This window comes from Ovis canadensis, chromosome 6 (genome assembly GCF_042477335.2).
Source record: "Ovis canadensis isolate MfBH-ARS-UI-01 breed Bighorn chromosome 6, ARS-UI_OviCan_v2, whole genome shotgun sequence".
NCBI lineage: Eukaryota > Metazoa > Chordata > Mammalia > Artiodactyla > Bovidae > Ovis > Ovis canadensis.
Window position 1 is genome coordinate 22,010,820 of NC_091250.1, and position 18,379 is coordinate 22,029,198.

Below are 18,379 nucleotides of genomic sequence, written 5' to 3' on the forward strand. Positions count from 1 at the left end.
CGAGAGCAGTGAACCAGTGGTGGTAGATCTCAGTGGTATCATTACACTATTATGTTACAAAAGAGAGAATGCAATTACATTTTTTGACCAAGATTCTATCAGTGGTTGCAGAAGACAAAATATAACTGAATAAACATTTAATTTCTTTCACATTCAAGGTGTTGTCTGAAGGACTATCAAGGCTGCAAAGATGGTAAAAGTACAGTCTCCCTCCTAAAGAATACTTAATACTCTGATAGGGGAGATAATTTACATAAAATTGTGCTACAAAGCTAGCCAATGCACCAAACAATATGTAAAAAAAATTCCATGTTTTTTTAGCTGAGGTAGAGAAATTTTGAAAAATGATCAACAGACAGCCTCATCAACAGGTGGCTGTTACAGAATGTAGAGGGTGACTGATGCAGAAGAAAGTCAAAACACCATGGGACAAATACATCACTGAAGAAAGCATGGCATATAAAGCAGTTGGAGATGAGTTAAATGTTATTTTTTTGTCACTGGTATGTTAAAAATACTGAGAATGGAGAGATGACATGAATTGTAGTGAGAAAAGCTTTTTAAAGTTGACATTTGAACTGAAAAAGGAGGAGGATTATGGTAGGTGGGGCAACATTTCAGTTTAATGAAAGCAACATGCATCAAAGCCCAAAGGCCAAGAGGAAAAAGGTCTCCATGAGGAATAAGATGAAAGCAATCTGGCTGAAGCAAAGGGTGTTTGCTGGGTACCAGGCTTGCTGAGTGGAGTGGAGCCAGATTAATAGTGGGAGCAGCTAAAAGGCCACGATGAAGATAAAGAAGTTGCAACAAACAGCAATTAGTTTTGATGACTGTACAACTCTCAAAGAAAACTATGATAGGCATGCAAAGTAGTAATGATGGAAAAGAAATAAAAGAATTGCAAGTCCTAAGGATACTGAGGTGGGCATGAAAACATCTCATTGCCTGAGATGTGGGCAATGAAACAGATTACCCAGAGAATTAGACAGCCTGGATAGAATCAGGGGTGACAGGCAGAGATAAACCCTCTGAATGGATAGTAAAGTTGCACCAGTGTCAATTAAGAATTCCAGTGTCTGATTCTCCACTCTAAGTTTAATTGTTGGATCTAGGGTCCCACTGAGAATCAGTTGATCCTGTCATTTGATGGTGTACTGTCCCTCAGAAAGGGAAAAATGTGCCCTCTGAGGGTGCTGGGGTGTAGAGATTGTGTTTTAAGCTTTTCTTTGTCTACAGACATTAGAAATAGAAAACAAGAGTACTCAATACAAGACTCCAGAGTCACTATAATGCCCAAAATGGTTCACAGAAATGTTTTCTCTTGCTAATCGAAATTCAGAAAGAGAAAATGACAAGGAGACACTCTTACCATTCTCATTTGACTGGATACTACAGGCAGAAACCTGGGAGACTGGCAGAATTCTTACCTTCTGCTGGCTTGTGTTAGAAGTCCCAGGACTTCTCAGCAACAGCAGCAGCCCTGGAGTGAGCAGTGTCCAGTCAGTGACATGCAACCTCAACACCAAACTGTGGGTAAAGAAATACTCTCCTGTACCACACTGTCCCTTGCAGGACACCAAATGGACTCCATAGTTTTCCTTCCAGCTTTAGGCTATTCCCAGTGGTTTAGTGTGTACATGGTAACTGATGAACTAAACGCTACCCAACTGGACAAGCCAACACTGACACAGTGGTGAAGAAATTAGTACCTAGATTATTTCTCGTTTCGGTATTCCTCTATGGACTGAGTCAGACCAAGGAGCTCATTTTATAGTAGAAACACATCACAAACAAATTACAAATCAAAGCTCGTAAAAACTTTGGGGTACTCATTAAAATTCTAACCCCTGCACCATCCCTAATCCTCGGGGCAAACAGCACACAAAAATGTAGACATCAGAAGGACTTTAGGAAAAGTTTATCAAGAAACTGGACTTAATGGCCAGAGGCACTACCTCTGGCCCTTATAAAAATTCAGCATACTCCAAACAGAGGTTGTGAATTAACCCTTTTGAAACAGCATTTGGTTGCCCTCTGCCTAATGGCATCTCTAAATCTTCTATTTCTGATTGAGTGAACACTCTAGGAACTGAGGTAAGAAATTTGATACCATGACTTGCTCTGTAGGAACTAACCAGCAAACGTGGAGATTATCAACAGGTAAAAAAAGGGTGTGGCGTCCACTGACTGGCAAGCCTTGCTATCCCCTTTGACCAGAAGACTGGATGTACATTAAGCTTTTTAGAAGAAAGTCCGCATTGTTATCGTGCTGGGTCAGTCCTTACAAACTGCTAACCATTTGCACTGCCATCCTCTTGGATTCACATGCGCCCTGCCAGCTCTGATCCAAATTGGCAGCACTCCCAGGACCACTGGAAGACCACCTCTAAGGTGACCTTAAACTAAGAATTTTCAGGGCCAATTTCCCAGGTCCCAGAAGCAGACAAAATCATGAAGTAGACAGCTTTTCTCAAGATCACAGATGAAGAAACTTCCTTCTACCTACTTTCTCCCCCCATTTGGTCTTCCTATTCCCGGGGTGGGGGGTGGGGAAATCTTCCTTTTAACAAAGACTTCCCTTTCTTTAGCCATTGATTATAAAGGTGACAGGAGATCGCTGATTCCGATCTATTTATCCCTTCCACTATGGGCTCTCCTTCAAACTTTGTCTTCCCTCTCAATAACCCTGACTCTCTCAACAGGTCAAGCACAAACCAGGTAACTCTTTATATCAGTTTTCCAAAGCCTGGTGACATTAAGTCATCAATCTGTTCGCTGGTTATGTCTCCAACTAGATTATGCAAAAGAACCTGAACTAATTTTTGTTCTTGCCAATTCAAGCAGCTGGCGACAACTCAGGAAAATGGATGCGTAACAGGTAAGCATTCATGACCAAGAAAACAATGTCACTCTTTTCCTTTCAGTGAGATAACTGGACACAGAAAAACCGCTACAGAAGATCAAGGACTGTCCTTTGCTCAGGTAAAGACATTAGAAGGGAATGTTTCCTTTTGCACTGAAATCAGGCATAGAGCTTCACCTTTCCAGGGCTAAGGCAATACTGCAACCAAATCTTGTGGTTCGATTCCAAGATGCATCCTCCAGCCTCTTGTGAAGGTCATAAATGGCCTCAGCACTGACTCATGCAGGGGCACTGGCCAAATCACCAGATGTTACAGCTAACTCCTAAGTCACCCTTATGTAAACTATGGTAGCTCAGTTGCTTACATCATTAGCCATCAAAGATTGCATATAGGCAGACCAAAAATCCAGACTAAGTTGGCCAAGTTACAATCAAGCTTTACAGCTACTATGGCCTAACTGTAGGCCTCCTATATCACATAATTTCAAAACCTGTCCTGCTCCTACAGACTGACAGAGATATACAAGATGGAGATGTACAGATGTCAACAAGACAGGTGACAAGACACACTAAACCCCAACTAATATGTCACAAGTTCCATTCTGACCTTATCCAGAAACAATGCTGGTCTTTTGAGATAAGAGTTCCTATCTGGATGGGCAGAACAATGTGGACTTGAATTCCCAATACCCTCTGTCACCTTAAAATTCCAGCCCAATTATAAACTCTGGTTTCTTTGTTCATGAAAGTGAAAGTCCCTTAGTTGTGTCCGACTCTTTGTGACTCCATGGACCATACAGTCCATAGAATTCTCTACACTAGAATACTGGAGTGGGTAGCCTTTCCCTTCTCCAGGGGATCTTCTCAACCCACGGATCGAACCCAGGTCTCCCGCACTGCAGTCGAATTCTTTACCAGCTGAGCCACGAGGGTAGCCCTACTTTCATAAAAGCACTACTACTTTTTATGAAAGCAGTACTTTCATAAAAGGAGTGTAACATAAATAGCTCAGACCAGATCTCATAGAAAACTGGCTTGTTTATTACAATTCTAAGTTCTTTTCAGTACTAAGATCCCTTTTCCTAGCCTTTGGAGCTTATGAGTTGGAAAAGGCAGTTCTCAGTCTCCATAGTAACAGGATTTCAATATTACTATGCAAATGTTGGAAGCCTTTCGATCAAAAGTTAATAGCCTCTGTTGGACTAGAAAATTGCCTTGCCCTGGACATACTGACAGCTCAAGGAGGAGGAGCTTGTGCCATCACTGGTGAAGAATGCTGCTTGTATGTAAATCACTTGGGGCAAACAGTGTCTAATCTATACCTTTTGCCTGTGGAGAAGGGAATGGCAACTCACTCCAGTATTCTTGCCTGGAGAATCCCTATGGACAGAGGAGACTGGCAGGGAACCACAAAGAGTCAGACACGTCTGAGCAACTAACACTTACTTCCTACACTTTTTGAAGACAAGATAAACATGTTCCATCAGATAAAAACGAGGCTCTGCCATTCTATCGGACTGAACTACTCCTAGGGAAGGGAGACTGATTTCATGGAATATGGGGAAATGGGCTTAGGTTCGTTATTTTCTGTTTATTCATTCTCTTTCTATGTTCTTCTCACCCTTTGCAGATCTCTTGCCACACAGTTGCTAACCCAATTCTTCTCTCCACAGCTATTGACTCAGATATTACTTCTAGAGGCATTTCAGACAGGGGAACGAAGGAGTTCAGAGTACATCATTCTGGCATACTGAATATTTTGAGTTAAAGGCAATGGAGAAAAACCTGACACAAGAAGGGCACTCTGACCTTCCTTGTTCTTCCAGAAAGAGATAAAATTCCCATGTAAAAGATGCCCTCCCTATACTACCAGGAAGAACATTTTTTTTATCACCAGAGATGGAAAATTGGACCAAGAAATCCCCACACAAACAAACCTTGTTAAACTAACCCTTATCCTCCTAGTCATTTCGCCACATTTTTCCTAGCAGAAATCTCGTTGACTTTTTCCTTTCTAAGCTTTCTGCCCTGGTCACTTCTTCAGGTTGTGATTCTCCTCTGAAAATTTCCATGTTCGCGTTAAAAAAAGAAAGAGAAAATAAAAACTTCTGTGCTTTTCTCTTGTCAACCTGTCTTATGTCAGTTTAATTCTTAAGTCCAAACGGAGAACCAAAGAGCCTAGAAGAGAATTTTTCCTTGTCTACAATGATAAACCGTTTTCTTTCTGGTAACATTCTAATATCATGGGGGAATTACACTTCCAAACCCCCGTATTATTTTTAAATTCACTCCTTTGAAATACATACATACAAAATTCTCACGTTTTGCTCACTGACCCCCCTTAGAAACTCACGCTCATACTTATGATGTCAACCTCATTATAGCCGTTTCAAGAATTAAATAAGCGCAACATGCTAAGAAGTGAAGTGTAGTGAAGTCGCTACCGTGCTCCTCCGTCCATGGATTTTCCAGGCAAGAATACTGGAGTGGGTTGCCATTTCCTGCTCCAGAGGATCTTCCTGACCCAGGGCTCGAACCCGGGTCTCCCGCAGTGTAGGCAGACGCTTTACCGTCTGAGCCACAAGGGAAGCCCTGTAACACGCTAGGAACAGTACAAACCCCATTAGAGGAGGCCCTTTTAAAACCTTGGCATAAGGACGCAAAAGCAATAAGGATAAGGAGAGGTGACCACGGGCTGTTCCAAGGTGGAATCCATCACCTGTCAGGAACGGAACCTGAGTAACTTCTGGTCCAGCCACCGAGTTATCGCTCCTAGCGAAACCTGAAAAACCAGCTTCCATCCGGGGCGCTGCAGGGCGGGTGGCCTTCTCTGCTTCCGCTTCCGGACGGAAGCTGCGCTCCCTGCCGGCAGTCACGAATGCAGCGGACGGCGCCTGCGCACTGGGAGGGACGGGCCGAGCGCCGTTTCCCAGGCGCGGAAACGCGCATGTGCATGGGGTTGGACTCTGTCCATCTTTTCGCGAGCTGAACGCGGAAGTGCGGGATCTGAGGCATTTCAGGTGCTCGGATTCTGGCGCGGCTACTGGTGCGAAATGGAGGTGGACGCGGCCTCAGAAGGTGGTCGGAGCGGCCCCCGGGAGCGGCGAGGCTTCGGTGAAGCCGAGAGGCCGCAGCAAAACCACGAAGTGCGGTCTCAGTCCGGGGCCGCCCTGTCTCCCAAACACTCCTATTGGTTGGATCTCTGGCTCTTCATCCTCTTCGACGTGATATTGTTTTTCTTCGTGTATTTTTTGCCATGGTGAGTACTCTGAATGTAACACTGAAGGGTGAGAGGCTTAGAAACCTTCTCCCCAGTTTGGGAAGAGGAAAGGAAATTGTGTCCCGAAGGTGGCAGGGTCCGGTAAGTCGGGGAGTTGGAATGAGACTGAAAATGGCTTCCTTAGCACCTCAGGTGAGGGTGTCCAGAGGTGTGGAGGCAACTTGACTTCATATTTTTTCTTGTTTTGTTTTGAAATGAAACCGGCTGGCTTTGAGTTCCTGCACTATCATGAAGAAACTGGATAAGTTATTTGACATTTTGGAGCTTTGTAGCTAGTTTTATTTCTAGGGACCAATAGTAACCTGGTCATAGGGGTTTGGTGTTTTAGATAAATCGCTAACTTATCTCAAAGCGATATGTTTGCATATTGCTTTACAGCAGTAAGCACTCAGCTAAAGCTTATTGTTATTATTTAGTCACTAAGTGGTGTCCGACTCTTTTGCAGCCCCATGGACTGTAGCCCGTCAGGCTCCCCTGTCAATGGGATTCTCCAGACAAGAATACTGGAGGGGGTTGCTATTTCCTTCTCCAGAGGATCTTCCCCACCTAGGGATGGAACCTGCAACTCCTGCTTAGCAGGCAAATTCTCTACCCTGAGCCACCTGGGAAGGCCAAAGCTGATGTTACTATACAACAGTTGATTATAAGCAGGGTATCTAAAATAGGTCCAAAACTCAGTTCCTAATTTCTTATCCATTAAGTGTTCCCATTTCAAAAAATGGTAACTTTATCCAGTCCTCCTCCCAGAAGCTTGGGACTGTTTTTGACTTACTTTTTTTTTTTAAATACACATCCACGAACTCCAAAACAATTGGTAAGTCACAAAATTCCTTAGATACCTCTTGGAAAATACATGCTCTGCATTTTCATTGCCACTCACTCTGAAAAGACAGTTTTGGCAGAGGGTAAAGGAAGGGAACTTAAACAAGAGGGACACAGGACTGAGATAATAAGGGACAAATTCAGAGGACAAGCCCTGGGCTGGAGGAAAGCAGTGCAGCTCATTTAGTTATTAAACAGCTCTCTTGGACTTCAGAGGTAATTGTTGACTCACTCTAAGTTATTCTTCTCAATCTTGTTATTGAATTTACACTCCCTGAAAGGTAATTGTCTTCTTTCCTCACCCCTAGTCCCTAATGTTCGCCAAGATCTGGGCATAAACTCACTGTACCTGAAGCTCCATTGTCTGTGATTCTTGTATTTCTTGAATGGTATGGCAGAGGGTTCAATGGGACAAATGGGAGATGAGTATTTCTATAAAACCCTCCATTGAGTCACTTGTAAAGGAAAATCTTTCCTCCTGATTTTTGGTGTTACTTCAAATATAGTGATTTTTTTTTTTTAATCTAAATTTTTAGCTCTGGGTAGAAAATGGAAGACTTAACAAGGAATTGGAGAAGGAAATGGCAACCCACTCCAGTGTTCTTGCCTGGAGAATCCCAGGGATGGGGGGCCCTGGTGGGCTGCCATCTATGGGGTCGCCCAGACTCGGACACGACTGAAGTGACTTAGCAGCAACAAGGAATCAGTTCAGTTCAGTCTCTCAGTCATGTCTGACTCTGCGACCCCATGGACTGCAGCATGCCAGGCCTTCCTGTCCATCACCAACTACCAGAGTTTACTCAAACTCATATCCATTGAGTCGGGGATGCCATCCAACCATCTCATCCTCTGTCATCCCCTTCTCCTGCCTTCAGTCTTTCCCAGCATCAGAGTCTTTTCCAGTGAGTCAGTTGTTTGCATCAGTTGGCCAAAGTATTGGAGTTTCACCTTTAGCATTAGTCCTTCCAATGAATATTCAGGACTGATTTCCTTTGGGATGGACTGGTTGGGTCTCCTTGCAGTCCAAGGGACTCTCAAGAGTCTTCTCCAACACCACAGTTCAAAAGCATCAATTCTTTGGCACTCAGCTTTCTTTATAGTCCAACTCTCACATCCATACATGACTACTGGAAAAACCATAGCTTTGACTAGATGCATCTTTGTTGGCAAAGTAATGTCTCTGCTTTTTAATATGCTGTCTAGGTTGGTCATAACTTTTCTTCGAAGGAGCAAGTGTCTTTTAATTTCATGGCTGCAGTCACCATCTGCATTGATCTTGGAGCCCCCCAAAATAAGTGTCTGTCAGTTTCCATTGTTTCCCCATCTGTTTGCCATGAAGTGATGGGACCAGATGCCATGATCTTAGTTTTCTGAAGGTTGAGCTTTAAGCCAACTTCTTCACTCTCCTCTTTCACTTTCATCAAGAGGCTGTTTAGTTCTTCACTTTCTGCCATAAGGGTGGTATCATCTGCATATCTGAGGTTATTGATATTTCTCCTGGCAATCTTGATTCCGGCTTGTGCTTCATCCAGCCCAGCGTTTCTCATGATGTACTCTGCAGAGAAGTTAAGTAAGCAGGGTGACAATATACAGCCTTGACGTACTCCTTTTCCTATTTGGAACCAGTCTGTTGTTCATGTCCAGTTCTGACTGTTGCTTCCTGACCTGCATACAGATTTCTCAAGAGGCAGGTCAGGTGGTCTGGTATTCCCATCTTTCAGAATTTTCCACAGTATATTGGGATCCACACAGTCAAAAGCTTTGGCACAGTCAATAAAGCAGAAATAGATGTGTTTCTGGAACTCTTTTGCTTTTTCCATGATCCAGCGGATGTTGGCAATTTGATCTCTGGTTCCTCTGCCTTTTCTGAAACCAGCTTGAACATCAGGAAGTTCATGGTTCACGTACTGTTGAAGCCTGGCTTGGAGAATTTTGAGCATTACTTTGCTAGTGTGTGAGATGAGTGCAATTGTGCGGTAGTTTTTGAGGATATTTTTTGCTCTTATCAATATGTAAATCATTTAGGAATAGGCAAACGACTAAGATGATCAAGATTTTCAGAAGTTCCCTGGAGAAGGAAATGGCAACCACTCCAGTATTCTTGCCTGGGAAATCCCATGGACAGAGGAGCCTGGCAGGCTGGAGTCACAAAAGAGTGGGATACAAATTAGCGACTAAACAACAATGGCACTTATATGTGACATCTTAAAAAACAAAACAAATGAACAAATTGAACAGGAACAGACTCATAGATGCGGAGAACAAACTGGTGGTGGCCACAAGAGACAGCGGTGATCACTGTGTGACAGTGTTCAGGGAAAAAGACAAAGACAAAAAGATTCAGGTACAAAATTCCAGTTTAAAATAAATAAGTCATAGGTTATAATGTAGAATATTAGGAATACTGTCAATATTTCAGATACTTTGTATGATGAAAGATATTTGCTAGACTTATGGTGGTGTTGAATTTGTAGTGTATATAATGTGATATTACTATGTTGTAACATGGAACTAGTATAATTTATGTTAACTATACTCCAATAAAAATAAAGCATTATTTTATATGCAAAAAAAAAGGTTTTCAGAAGTTTACATAAAGTATTTAAAGGGGGAAGAGAAAGGAAACATTGTTGACATATGTTTGTTTTTCCAGAATGGTTTGCCCTGTACCTAAAGAATTCTGGCTACTGGAGTGGATTCCTGAAGATGACTACAGACTCCTTCAACAAAGAAGATGGGGCTGTGCACCAGAAGGATATCAAACTCGAAGGGACCCTCATTTCATTTTACACATTCTGTTGTTATCTGTGGGTGAGATGGGGTGGGAGAAAGGGTATTAAATGGATAATGATCTCACCCAGTCATAGCTAAGTTTATAAAACTTGACTTTGATTCATGTTTTAAAATTTTTTTTCAAATTGTCTGATGACTTTACAGGGGCTGAATATAAAAAGTATTTTACATGGGATTTATTATAGTCATTAATAAATACATTAATGTTTTTCTCTTTAACATTTTAAGAGCTGGCCAGAGTTTAGTATGATGCAAACAGTACAGTAAAATAATGTGAAATATTTAAAAACAAATTATTCAAAAGCAAGGGAAGAACTTGGGAAAAAAAGGAGTAAAAGCTATACAAGAAAGTCCAGGCCCACAATGTATTTGCTGCAAATGCCAGTTTAATTTTTAAGTGGCCCTCTGTTATGGTTGCTAGGTTGGTACAATTTTAGAGAAAGTATATAGTATCCAGTGGTGGAAGGCTAGAAGGCATGTCATCTTTACCTGGATGCTTCCCCTCACTTTTAAGCCCTTGAACTCAGTGAAACACAACTATGTGTTTCAAACCTAATTTTTATTAGGTTTGCATTAAGAATGCTTGTGGCCAAAACATGTTTATTATAATGTCTATAATTTTTAATACTTCAGCAAAGTCACCATATTTACTCATTGAGCAAATATTTGAGCAATTACTAATGGGCCAGGTACAGCACTGAACAAAACAAAAATCCTTGCCTTCATGGAGTTTACATTCTTTATCTAAATATGTTAATAATTTTATTTCTAAGAGTGATCAGTTAGTATTTAATCAAAAAGGTCACACTCCCAAAACAGCTACTATAAGCCCTTCAGAAGCTATTCCTATTGTATGTATAACAGATATTAGAAATGGGCTCTCCTTGAAATTGGTGATACTTTATATATTGGAATTGCCTAAATGTTTTTCAGTTCCCTTAGAAACAGGGTGTAGGTCTGGTAAACTCACCATCCTCTACTTTTTTAGAATGGCATTTAGGTTGGTGTGAAATCTGGGATTGATTTTGGAGGACTTTAGCCTAATGCCAACTATGAGGTTAACAGTTATACCATCAGAGAACCTGGTAAATCTGCCTGAAGAGAACATTTTAGGCTTGAAGCATCTAGACAAACACAGAACTGGGTTTATTGAGGTTACCAAACAGACTGTATGAATAGTTTCTGTGCTGCTTGCTAATAATTTTGTCCAGTAAATGTTTATTACACAGATAAATTAGGTGTGATTTGCTTTCATTTTAACTAATTACTTCTGTATTAGGTCACACACACAGATTTATAATCCATACCACCTTTCTGAGCCTAAAATAAGCCTACTACCACAACTCTTGAATATTTCAATGTCCTACAGATGAAATCATGCTTACCACTGTGCCATCTTAGATAATATAGTGTACTTGTAAGCTTTTGAACTGGGTAAATGAGACATCAGGAACAATTTGGCAAACTTGCTACAGTAAAGACATCAAAAGAATAAAATCAAAGTGATTTTAGTTTGATCAATTCCTTTGTAAATTTCAGTTTCATTAAGTGAAATGATTGTTTTAACCATTTGAAATCTATTGGCTAATGAGTAACTGTGGTGAAGTCTTTAGAAGTCTGTTAACATGAAATTTTTAGGATGTAAAGTGCTCCATATACCTTAGTCCCTAAATGGCATGGGGATACACTCAGGCTACAAAATTATTTAGTGAGGGCATTTAATGTAGATATTATGCTCTAGGGAAAGGGTCACCAAAATACCCAAATTTGGCCCATTTGCCTCCACCTGTGAGCTAAGAATGATTTTTACATCTTAAAATGATTGAGAAAAAAACAGAAAAACTGTTTCATTAAGTGGAAATAATGTGAAATCCATGCTTCAATGCTGCTAAAGTTTTACTGGAGCAGAGACAAGCCTACTCATTAGCATATTGTTAGGTAAATGTTCCGTTCTGGCTGTTTTCACACTACCCTGGCAGAATTGAGTGGCTGTTACAGAGGTCTTAGGGTGCACAAGGCCTAGGTTATTATATTGACTCTCTGACTCTTTAAAGAAAGTTTATCAGCTCCTGTGGGAACTCTCCTTTAGACCTTGCTGGAGTTGAACTCTTAAGAGTCTCCTGTGATAAATTTTTTGATCAGTGATATTCCAAGTTCACCCCTGAACTTTAAATTGACCTGTTTCCCATAAGATACATAATTCACAGGGATGAGAGAGGAATCAACAGTTCATGAATGCAAAGAAAAGTCCACCCATATTAAAAATCAGTTTACCCCCCTCCAAATTTTGAACCAGAAGAAACTGACTTCACATGAAAATACTCTGAAGTATTTTGAACATAACAGCTGTTGGTTGTGTTATTTTGAAAGTTATCATAATCATAACCACAAGAAAACATGTATAAAAATAAATAGTCACCCTAGAAATAAAAATTTCACATGAATAATTATTAGTAAATACATATTCTGTCTATATTTGGAGTGTTGTGTCAATAAAAACAAATGGTCGGTTTCTAGTTTGTTAGTACTACAGTATAATGCAGGAGGTTTTAACTGGACAGCAGTACTTTAAAAAGCCCCAGAATCAGACATTTCTGGGTGATGTCTGCAACTTGATTTTGAGTTAAACTTCATACAAACCTATGAGATTGTTGTTAAGTATCAGAAATCATTTTAAATGTTTCAAATAATACATTTTCAACTGGACATAAAAACAAACTAAACAAAGTTTTTGAAAATTATTAAAAATACTTGAAGCTCATTTTTCTAGTATTTTACAATATTATAAAAGCAGTAATTAAATACACTGACGACATTTCAAGTACAATTTTACAAACTTTACAATATTTACAAAACTTCCATACTAAAAGCTATGTTAAAAAAAGCTTTCTTAAAAGATAAAATTGTACTTAGTTGACATTCAAGTATTTCTACATTAAGAATATAAAATAATAATCACCTACTGTTACAGTTAGAAACTTCTCTAGGTGGAAGACAAAATTTGATCAAGATCTGATAACTGGGTGAGCTTAGACTTGTACAAGCAATTATTTTCTACTTATCTAGAATTATTCCGTTTTAATCATTAACATTTTAGAATACTTTAACAATTTATGGAATTGGTCAAAATATTGAATTTACTAATTACAGAATTATGTTTTATATATAAAATTTATGCAAATTCTCAGTTCTCTAGCATGGACAATATAAAACTATTCTAAACCACAATTAGTTTACCAGTTTAGTACAAAATTAAATAACAACTATGAAGTAAGGCAATTAAAGTACTTATTTCCACTTGTAATGATAAAATGGAAAACTGTTTTAAAGAAAGCCTCAGTGAAAGTAGGTGGGGAAAATTGTTTAAGCAGAAAAAAGGGAAGGATGCTCAATTTAATGTATTTCATTAAAATTAAACCTATATGAATAGCAAATATTTAATCTGGAAACCCAGAATGATTTTCAAATTCAAGACTGAATATCATTAAAATGGGCTGACAATCTACAAACAGGTACTATGGAAAATTTAGGCAGTCACAGTGATAGTCTTAAAAAAAGGCTTTAGGTTAATCCCTAACACTGGTTACTAGCAGCCCAAAGTAAACCAAACCAAAATAAAAACTTTCATATTTCATATAAAACTAGAAAAAAAGTAACAAATAAATATACTAAAGTGAAGTATTTTAATTATTTTTAGCTTACACGACTGAAGTAATGTTTATAAATACAACAAAGGATATTCTGAAGGTAAAAATTCTAGGAGCAAAATTAAGTCTCTTCTGACCTTGAGAATTTAATTAAAAATTGCTTTACCATTAAGGCTTTTTTCCTGAAATGCTATCAATTTCATGGGTTGATTTTTTTTTTTTTTTTAAGACACTTAAGGAATCATATGTAGTAGACTATCACAGAAGTCAAAAGCAAATGGGTGAAGCCTTCTTTTGGCTACCCATTAGAAAGTGCTTCCTCACAAAGCAAATATTACTTGGACTATGCAAACTACCTGCCATCTGCTATCTTTCAGTGAGCACAGTTAACCAGTCTACATATGAGTACTGCTTAGTTTAATACTTACGGGTTTACCAGTCAAAAAATAAAGGGTCAAATTACATTTTTACTCAACTGCAGCGTGTGAGAAATGACTTTCTGGACACAGCCTGATTTTCTATTTTTTGAGGCATGCCAAGGCTATTCAGAGGGAATTTCCAAAATACCCAATAAGTTGATTTTCATAAGACAAAAGATCTGTATAGAAAGTTAAAGTGATTAATGACTAATAATGCCATGGTTTTAATTTCATATAGCACTAGGTTTGATCAGTTGATTCTTAAATGGTCTCTGAGAAGTAAAAGCCCACCGGAGTCATCATTTATCTATTACAGTGAATACCAGGTTTCTGTTTTTGCTCAGAAGGGCAGTTTGAACCAAAACTACTATGTAACACAGGTCCTAGCTCTCTTTCATTCTGAGACAGTGAACTATCATTACAAAAGCCACTGCTCTCTGGAAAGCAAAGCTTGGGCCTCTGATGGTATTTCAGTCTATATGTATCAGTCATGCAGTTATCAACCGAAAAATAGGTAGTTAATGAAACTGTCTCATTTGGACATGTAGAACTAGAGTCTGTTTCTGGCTGGCAGAAAGCACCAACAGCTACACCCGAGTCTGCCTGAAAATCTTTCGTTGAAGAGCTGGATGGGGTGTTTGATGTGTTGCCGACATACTCTTTGGCTTGAAATGTACCCTTAAATCTTTCATCATTCACATACGGACTCATGTCTCCGCCTGGCTCTGAGGCTGCACTTGGACTGTGCTTCAGAAGACTAGGAGAGTCAGTCTTAAACGCCTCTGCTCCTTTGGCATCAGGAGTAGAATCATTTTTCTCTGACTGCGGCACACTGGTCATGGCATATTTCTTTGGTGGCAGAGGGGGTGGTGCATTCTGGCAAACAAGTTTTGGCATCTGACCACTGTCATATCTACAGGCTGACTGAACCAGAGGTTCCCTGGGTAGAGAGTTCTCATAGTAACATCGTTCCATCATATTTTGCTGCTGGATGAGGGGAGCGGTTTCTGGCTTTGACCCCACAGTTCTCATGTGTGAAGACCGTGATGAAGATGGTGAGACTGCTTCATTACTGTTCCCTCTCTTTCCAGAACCAGAGTTATCGTCAATGTGAAAAAGCAAACCTGTTCTCTCAGACTTTTCTTTATTAAGCCACTCAGAAAACTTGGGTTCACTTGATTTTTCAAGTTTCTGTTCATCTGACTGGTGGGTATGCTCTCTGACTGTGTGGTCCTTGAGTATTTCTGGACTGAATGAAGGGAATGTCTTTCCATTGGTTTCATGTATATGTGACCTGAAAAATAAAAACAAAGCTCAAACACCATACACAAATATGCAAAACTGGAGGGAAAAGAAAAGCACTTGTCCCATTGTTTAACTTCCCAATATAGTGTTTATGTTATTGGTATAACATAACAGAAAAGGAAACCATTAACAATTACAACCATTAATAATTTACACTCTGAATCCAAAACCTTTATCTTAGAATACATAAATGTTTACCAGAAACATCATTACCAATATCAGATTTGTAATAATTAGAAGTGTAATTTTTTTAAAAAAGCAAATTTCCAGGAAATCCCTGGTGGGCCAGTGATTAGGATTCAGTGCTTTCATGCCTGGGCCCGGGGTTCAATCCCTGGTTGGGGAACTAAGATCCCACAAACTGTGTAGTATGACCCCCCCTCAAAAAGTTTCAACTTACAAACACTGAAATTACATTTATTGCTATAAATAATAGAATAGACTTAAGGAAACTTTATTAGCAAATAATTCAATACTCTAATAAAACACTTTCCAACCAACATTACAATGTTTATAGCAATAAAAGTACTTTTATTTATAATGCCATAAAGATAGGATACTAATTAAAAATAATCAGACTACTTAATAATATCTACAATGAACAGAAATAGTATCATATTACAAATTATTTATCTTCATGTGATTAAATTATTTTCTCCTGTGACTTGCATGAAATTCAAGTACAGTACAAAGATGAAGAGTTGAGGCTCTGCCAAGTAGATTAGAACTCTACTGAAATCTTGGCTCCATTGGCTTGGGGCAAATTACTTAACCTAAACCCCAAATTTTCTCTTTTGTAAAATACCATCTACCTCAAAAGAATGCCGTGAGGATTAAAACAAACAATCATATATTGTACAAGGAACTTTGTACGCTCCCCCATCATTACGGTCTACATCCTTTCAATGATCCCCAATAAAATATGCATCATAGCACTCCAGACCCACGGCTTTCAGGTAAGTATGTATGCCTGTCAGTTAGCTAAGAATGCCTTTCTGATAAAGAAATATATACATGCATTTAGAAGATTCTAGTATTTCCAAACAGCTATGATTACCTTTTTATCAAAGGATTTTTTATTTGTAGGTGCGATTCTGGGTGGAACTCATGAGCTTTAGAGACTACATCTAAGTTCTTGAGTTCTCTTTTAAAGCCTGAGGAGGAAAATGAGAAAAAATTATGTAAGTGATCTTTCAGAATTTACTCCATCTATGACTGAAGTGAAAGCCGCTCAGTCGTGTCTGACTCTTTGCAACCCCATGGACTATAGAGTCTATGGGCTTCTCCAGGGCAGAATACTGGAGTGGGTAGCCTTTCCCTTCTCCAGGGGATCTTCCCAACCCAGGAATCGAACCCAGGTCTCCTGCATTGCAGGAGGATTCTTTACCAGCTGAGCCACAAGGGAAGCCCAAGAACACTGGAGTGGGTAGCCTATCCCTTCTCCAGCGGATCTTCCTGACCCAGGAATCAATACTTCTCCATAATTTACATAAGGCTTTCTATAAACAGGTAATTCTCTTCCAAATTAACAGAAAAAAACTAGTTCTTCAAGCCTTTGCTCAAATAATACATTTTCTGAACCCTTTATACAAAATTAATGGTCCTTTCCTCCATTTATTACACATGAAAATGTCAGCAACGCCCCAAAAGTGTTATTCTTGATGGGTCATGTAGAACTGTATTTCCCGTTTACTCTTTACTGATGAATGGGTGGGAAGATCCTACATTTGAAAATAGATGCCTTGAGTTGCCTGCCAATCAATGCAGAAGACGTAAGAGAACTAGGATTCAATCCCTGAGTGGGGAAGACCCCCTGGAGGAGGGCATGGCAACCCACTCCAGTATTCTTGCCTGGAGAATCCCATGGACAGAGGAGCCTGGCGGGCTACTGTCCATGGGGTCGGAAAGAGTCGGACACAACTGAAGTGACTTAGCACAGGCACACAACTTAAGTTGAAGTTTGGACTCACTGTTTATTGGATGGTTACTCTATATTAAAACCAACTTTAAAACCTTATACCACCTTACAGTCTACGTTTCTTCCTTTAATGAGATCCTGCTATCTATTTTACCTGCTTCACAGGAATACTAGGAACATCAACTGAATTAAAATGAGTGAGAGGGTATTATGATAACACGTAAAATGTCATTCCACCATGAACTAGCTACCATTTATTGACTTCTTGCTCAAGTTTTAAGAGGTTGATAGTAGTTATTTCACTTAATCTTTACAGTTGAAAACCATTTTTACTTCAAAAGACAATTGACCAACTTCAGTTATTCAGAATTGACTATCTGACATACATTTTCTTGAAAGAAGTGAACCCGTCATTTCAGGAAAACAACTGGCAGTATTTATTGCCAATGATAAGGTTTTGGATGAAAGCAAGAGTTTTGGAAAACCTGTCTTTACCACCATGAGTTTTGCAGTTTTCCAATAATTAAGACTTTCTGCTAATATCTGTGGTAATATTTTAAAATGTGTTCTTTAAAGAGATATACAGAAATGTAACAACATTTGGAAGACTTGCATAATTTAGCAACCTAAGCCTCTCTCTTTGACAGCTACTTTATGACTTAAAAAAAAAGTAGTATCAGAAAGAATGTTAACTATTTTTCATTCTTTAAAGTCTGAGAAATTTCTAAGTTGAAGTTATAATTTCCCATCCACTGTGGTTTTAACTACAGAATGTTTATTTACTTATCTGTAACTCAAAGTTTAATATTCACAAATACAAAAAGAATTAAATACTTAATTCTCAAATTATCCACACAATGGGCAGCAGGAGGCAGCAGAGGTTTTATAAATATGCTTGAAATTTTAATATCACTGGCAGGCATTCAACCAAGTGGTCTGACTTCAGAATTCCAACTAACTTAAAAATAGATGTGTTATTTTTCTCTTCTGCTGACACAGACATCCATGTGTCTTTACTGAGAATTTCGGCTCCAGGTTCTTTGCAAATCTAAGAGCTGGATTTTAACACTTGGCAAAGCAGCTACTTCAACATCAACACAAGGAGCTTTAATTAATAATGCTAATTTTGGTACTGTATAGAAACAAACCTAAAGCCCAATAGTCAAGAAATCAAAATATATTTACTTAATTTGAAAAGGTAACCTAGGTTTAAAACAGACTTACATAACAAGAAAACCAAACTGCTATTCTAGACTATAATCCTCACTCTTGTGTATGAAGATTTCAGACTAAAAAAATACTGCAACTACAAAGCCTAAAAATCCAAGAGAA

The 18,379-nt window shown here is 39.1% G+C and overlaps 2 protein-coding genes across 2 annotated transcripts in view; one reads left to right on the forward strand and one right to left on the reverse strand.

Annotated features, from left to right (window-relative positions):
• The first annotated feature begins 5,697 nt into the window (after nt 1–5,697).
• On the forward strand, nt 5,698–10,992 carry ARLN (allregulin). The gene is made up of 2 exons (XM_070292436.1): nt 5,698–6,122; nt 9,619–10,992. Coding segments are annotated over exons 1-2 (207 nt in total). The 5' UTR covers nt 5,698–5,916; the 3' UTR covers nt 9,620–10,992.
• Nucleotides 10,993–12,205: 1,213 nt separating this feature from the next.
• Nucleotides 12,206–18,379, reverse strand: part of USP53 (ubiquitin specific peptidase 53) — a 57,141-nt gene continuing 50,967 nt past the window's right edge. The window contains exons 15-16 of the mRNA XM_069593385.1: nt 16,187–16,283; nt 12,206–15,118 (exon numbers count right to left, since the gene is read on the reverse strand). Coding sequence (XP_069449486.1) covers nt 14,128–15,118; nt 16,187–16,283 — 1,088 coding nt within the window. The 3' untranslated portion in view covers nt 12,206–14,127. The remainder of the gene's footprint in view (nt 15,119–16,186; nt 16,284–18,379) is intronic.

Bases quoted from the DNA above. Each gene is read 5' to 3' on its own strand.
- ARLN (XM_070292436.1), top strand. From the start codon at position 5,917: ATGGAGGTGGACGCGGCCTCAGAAGGTGGTCGGAGCGGCCCCCGGGAG.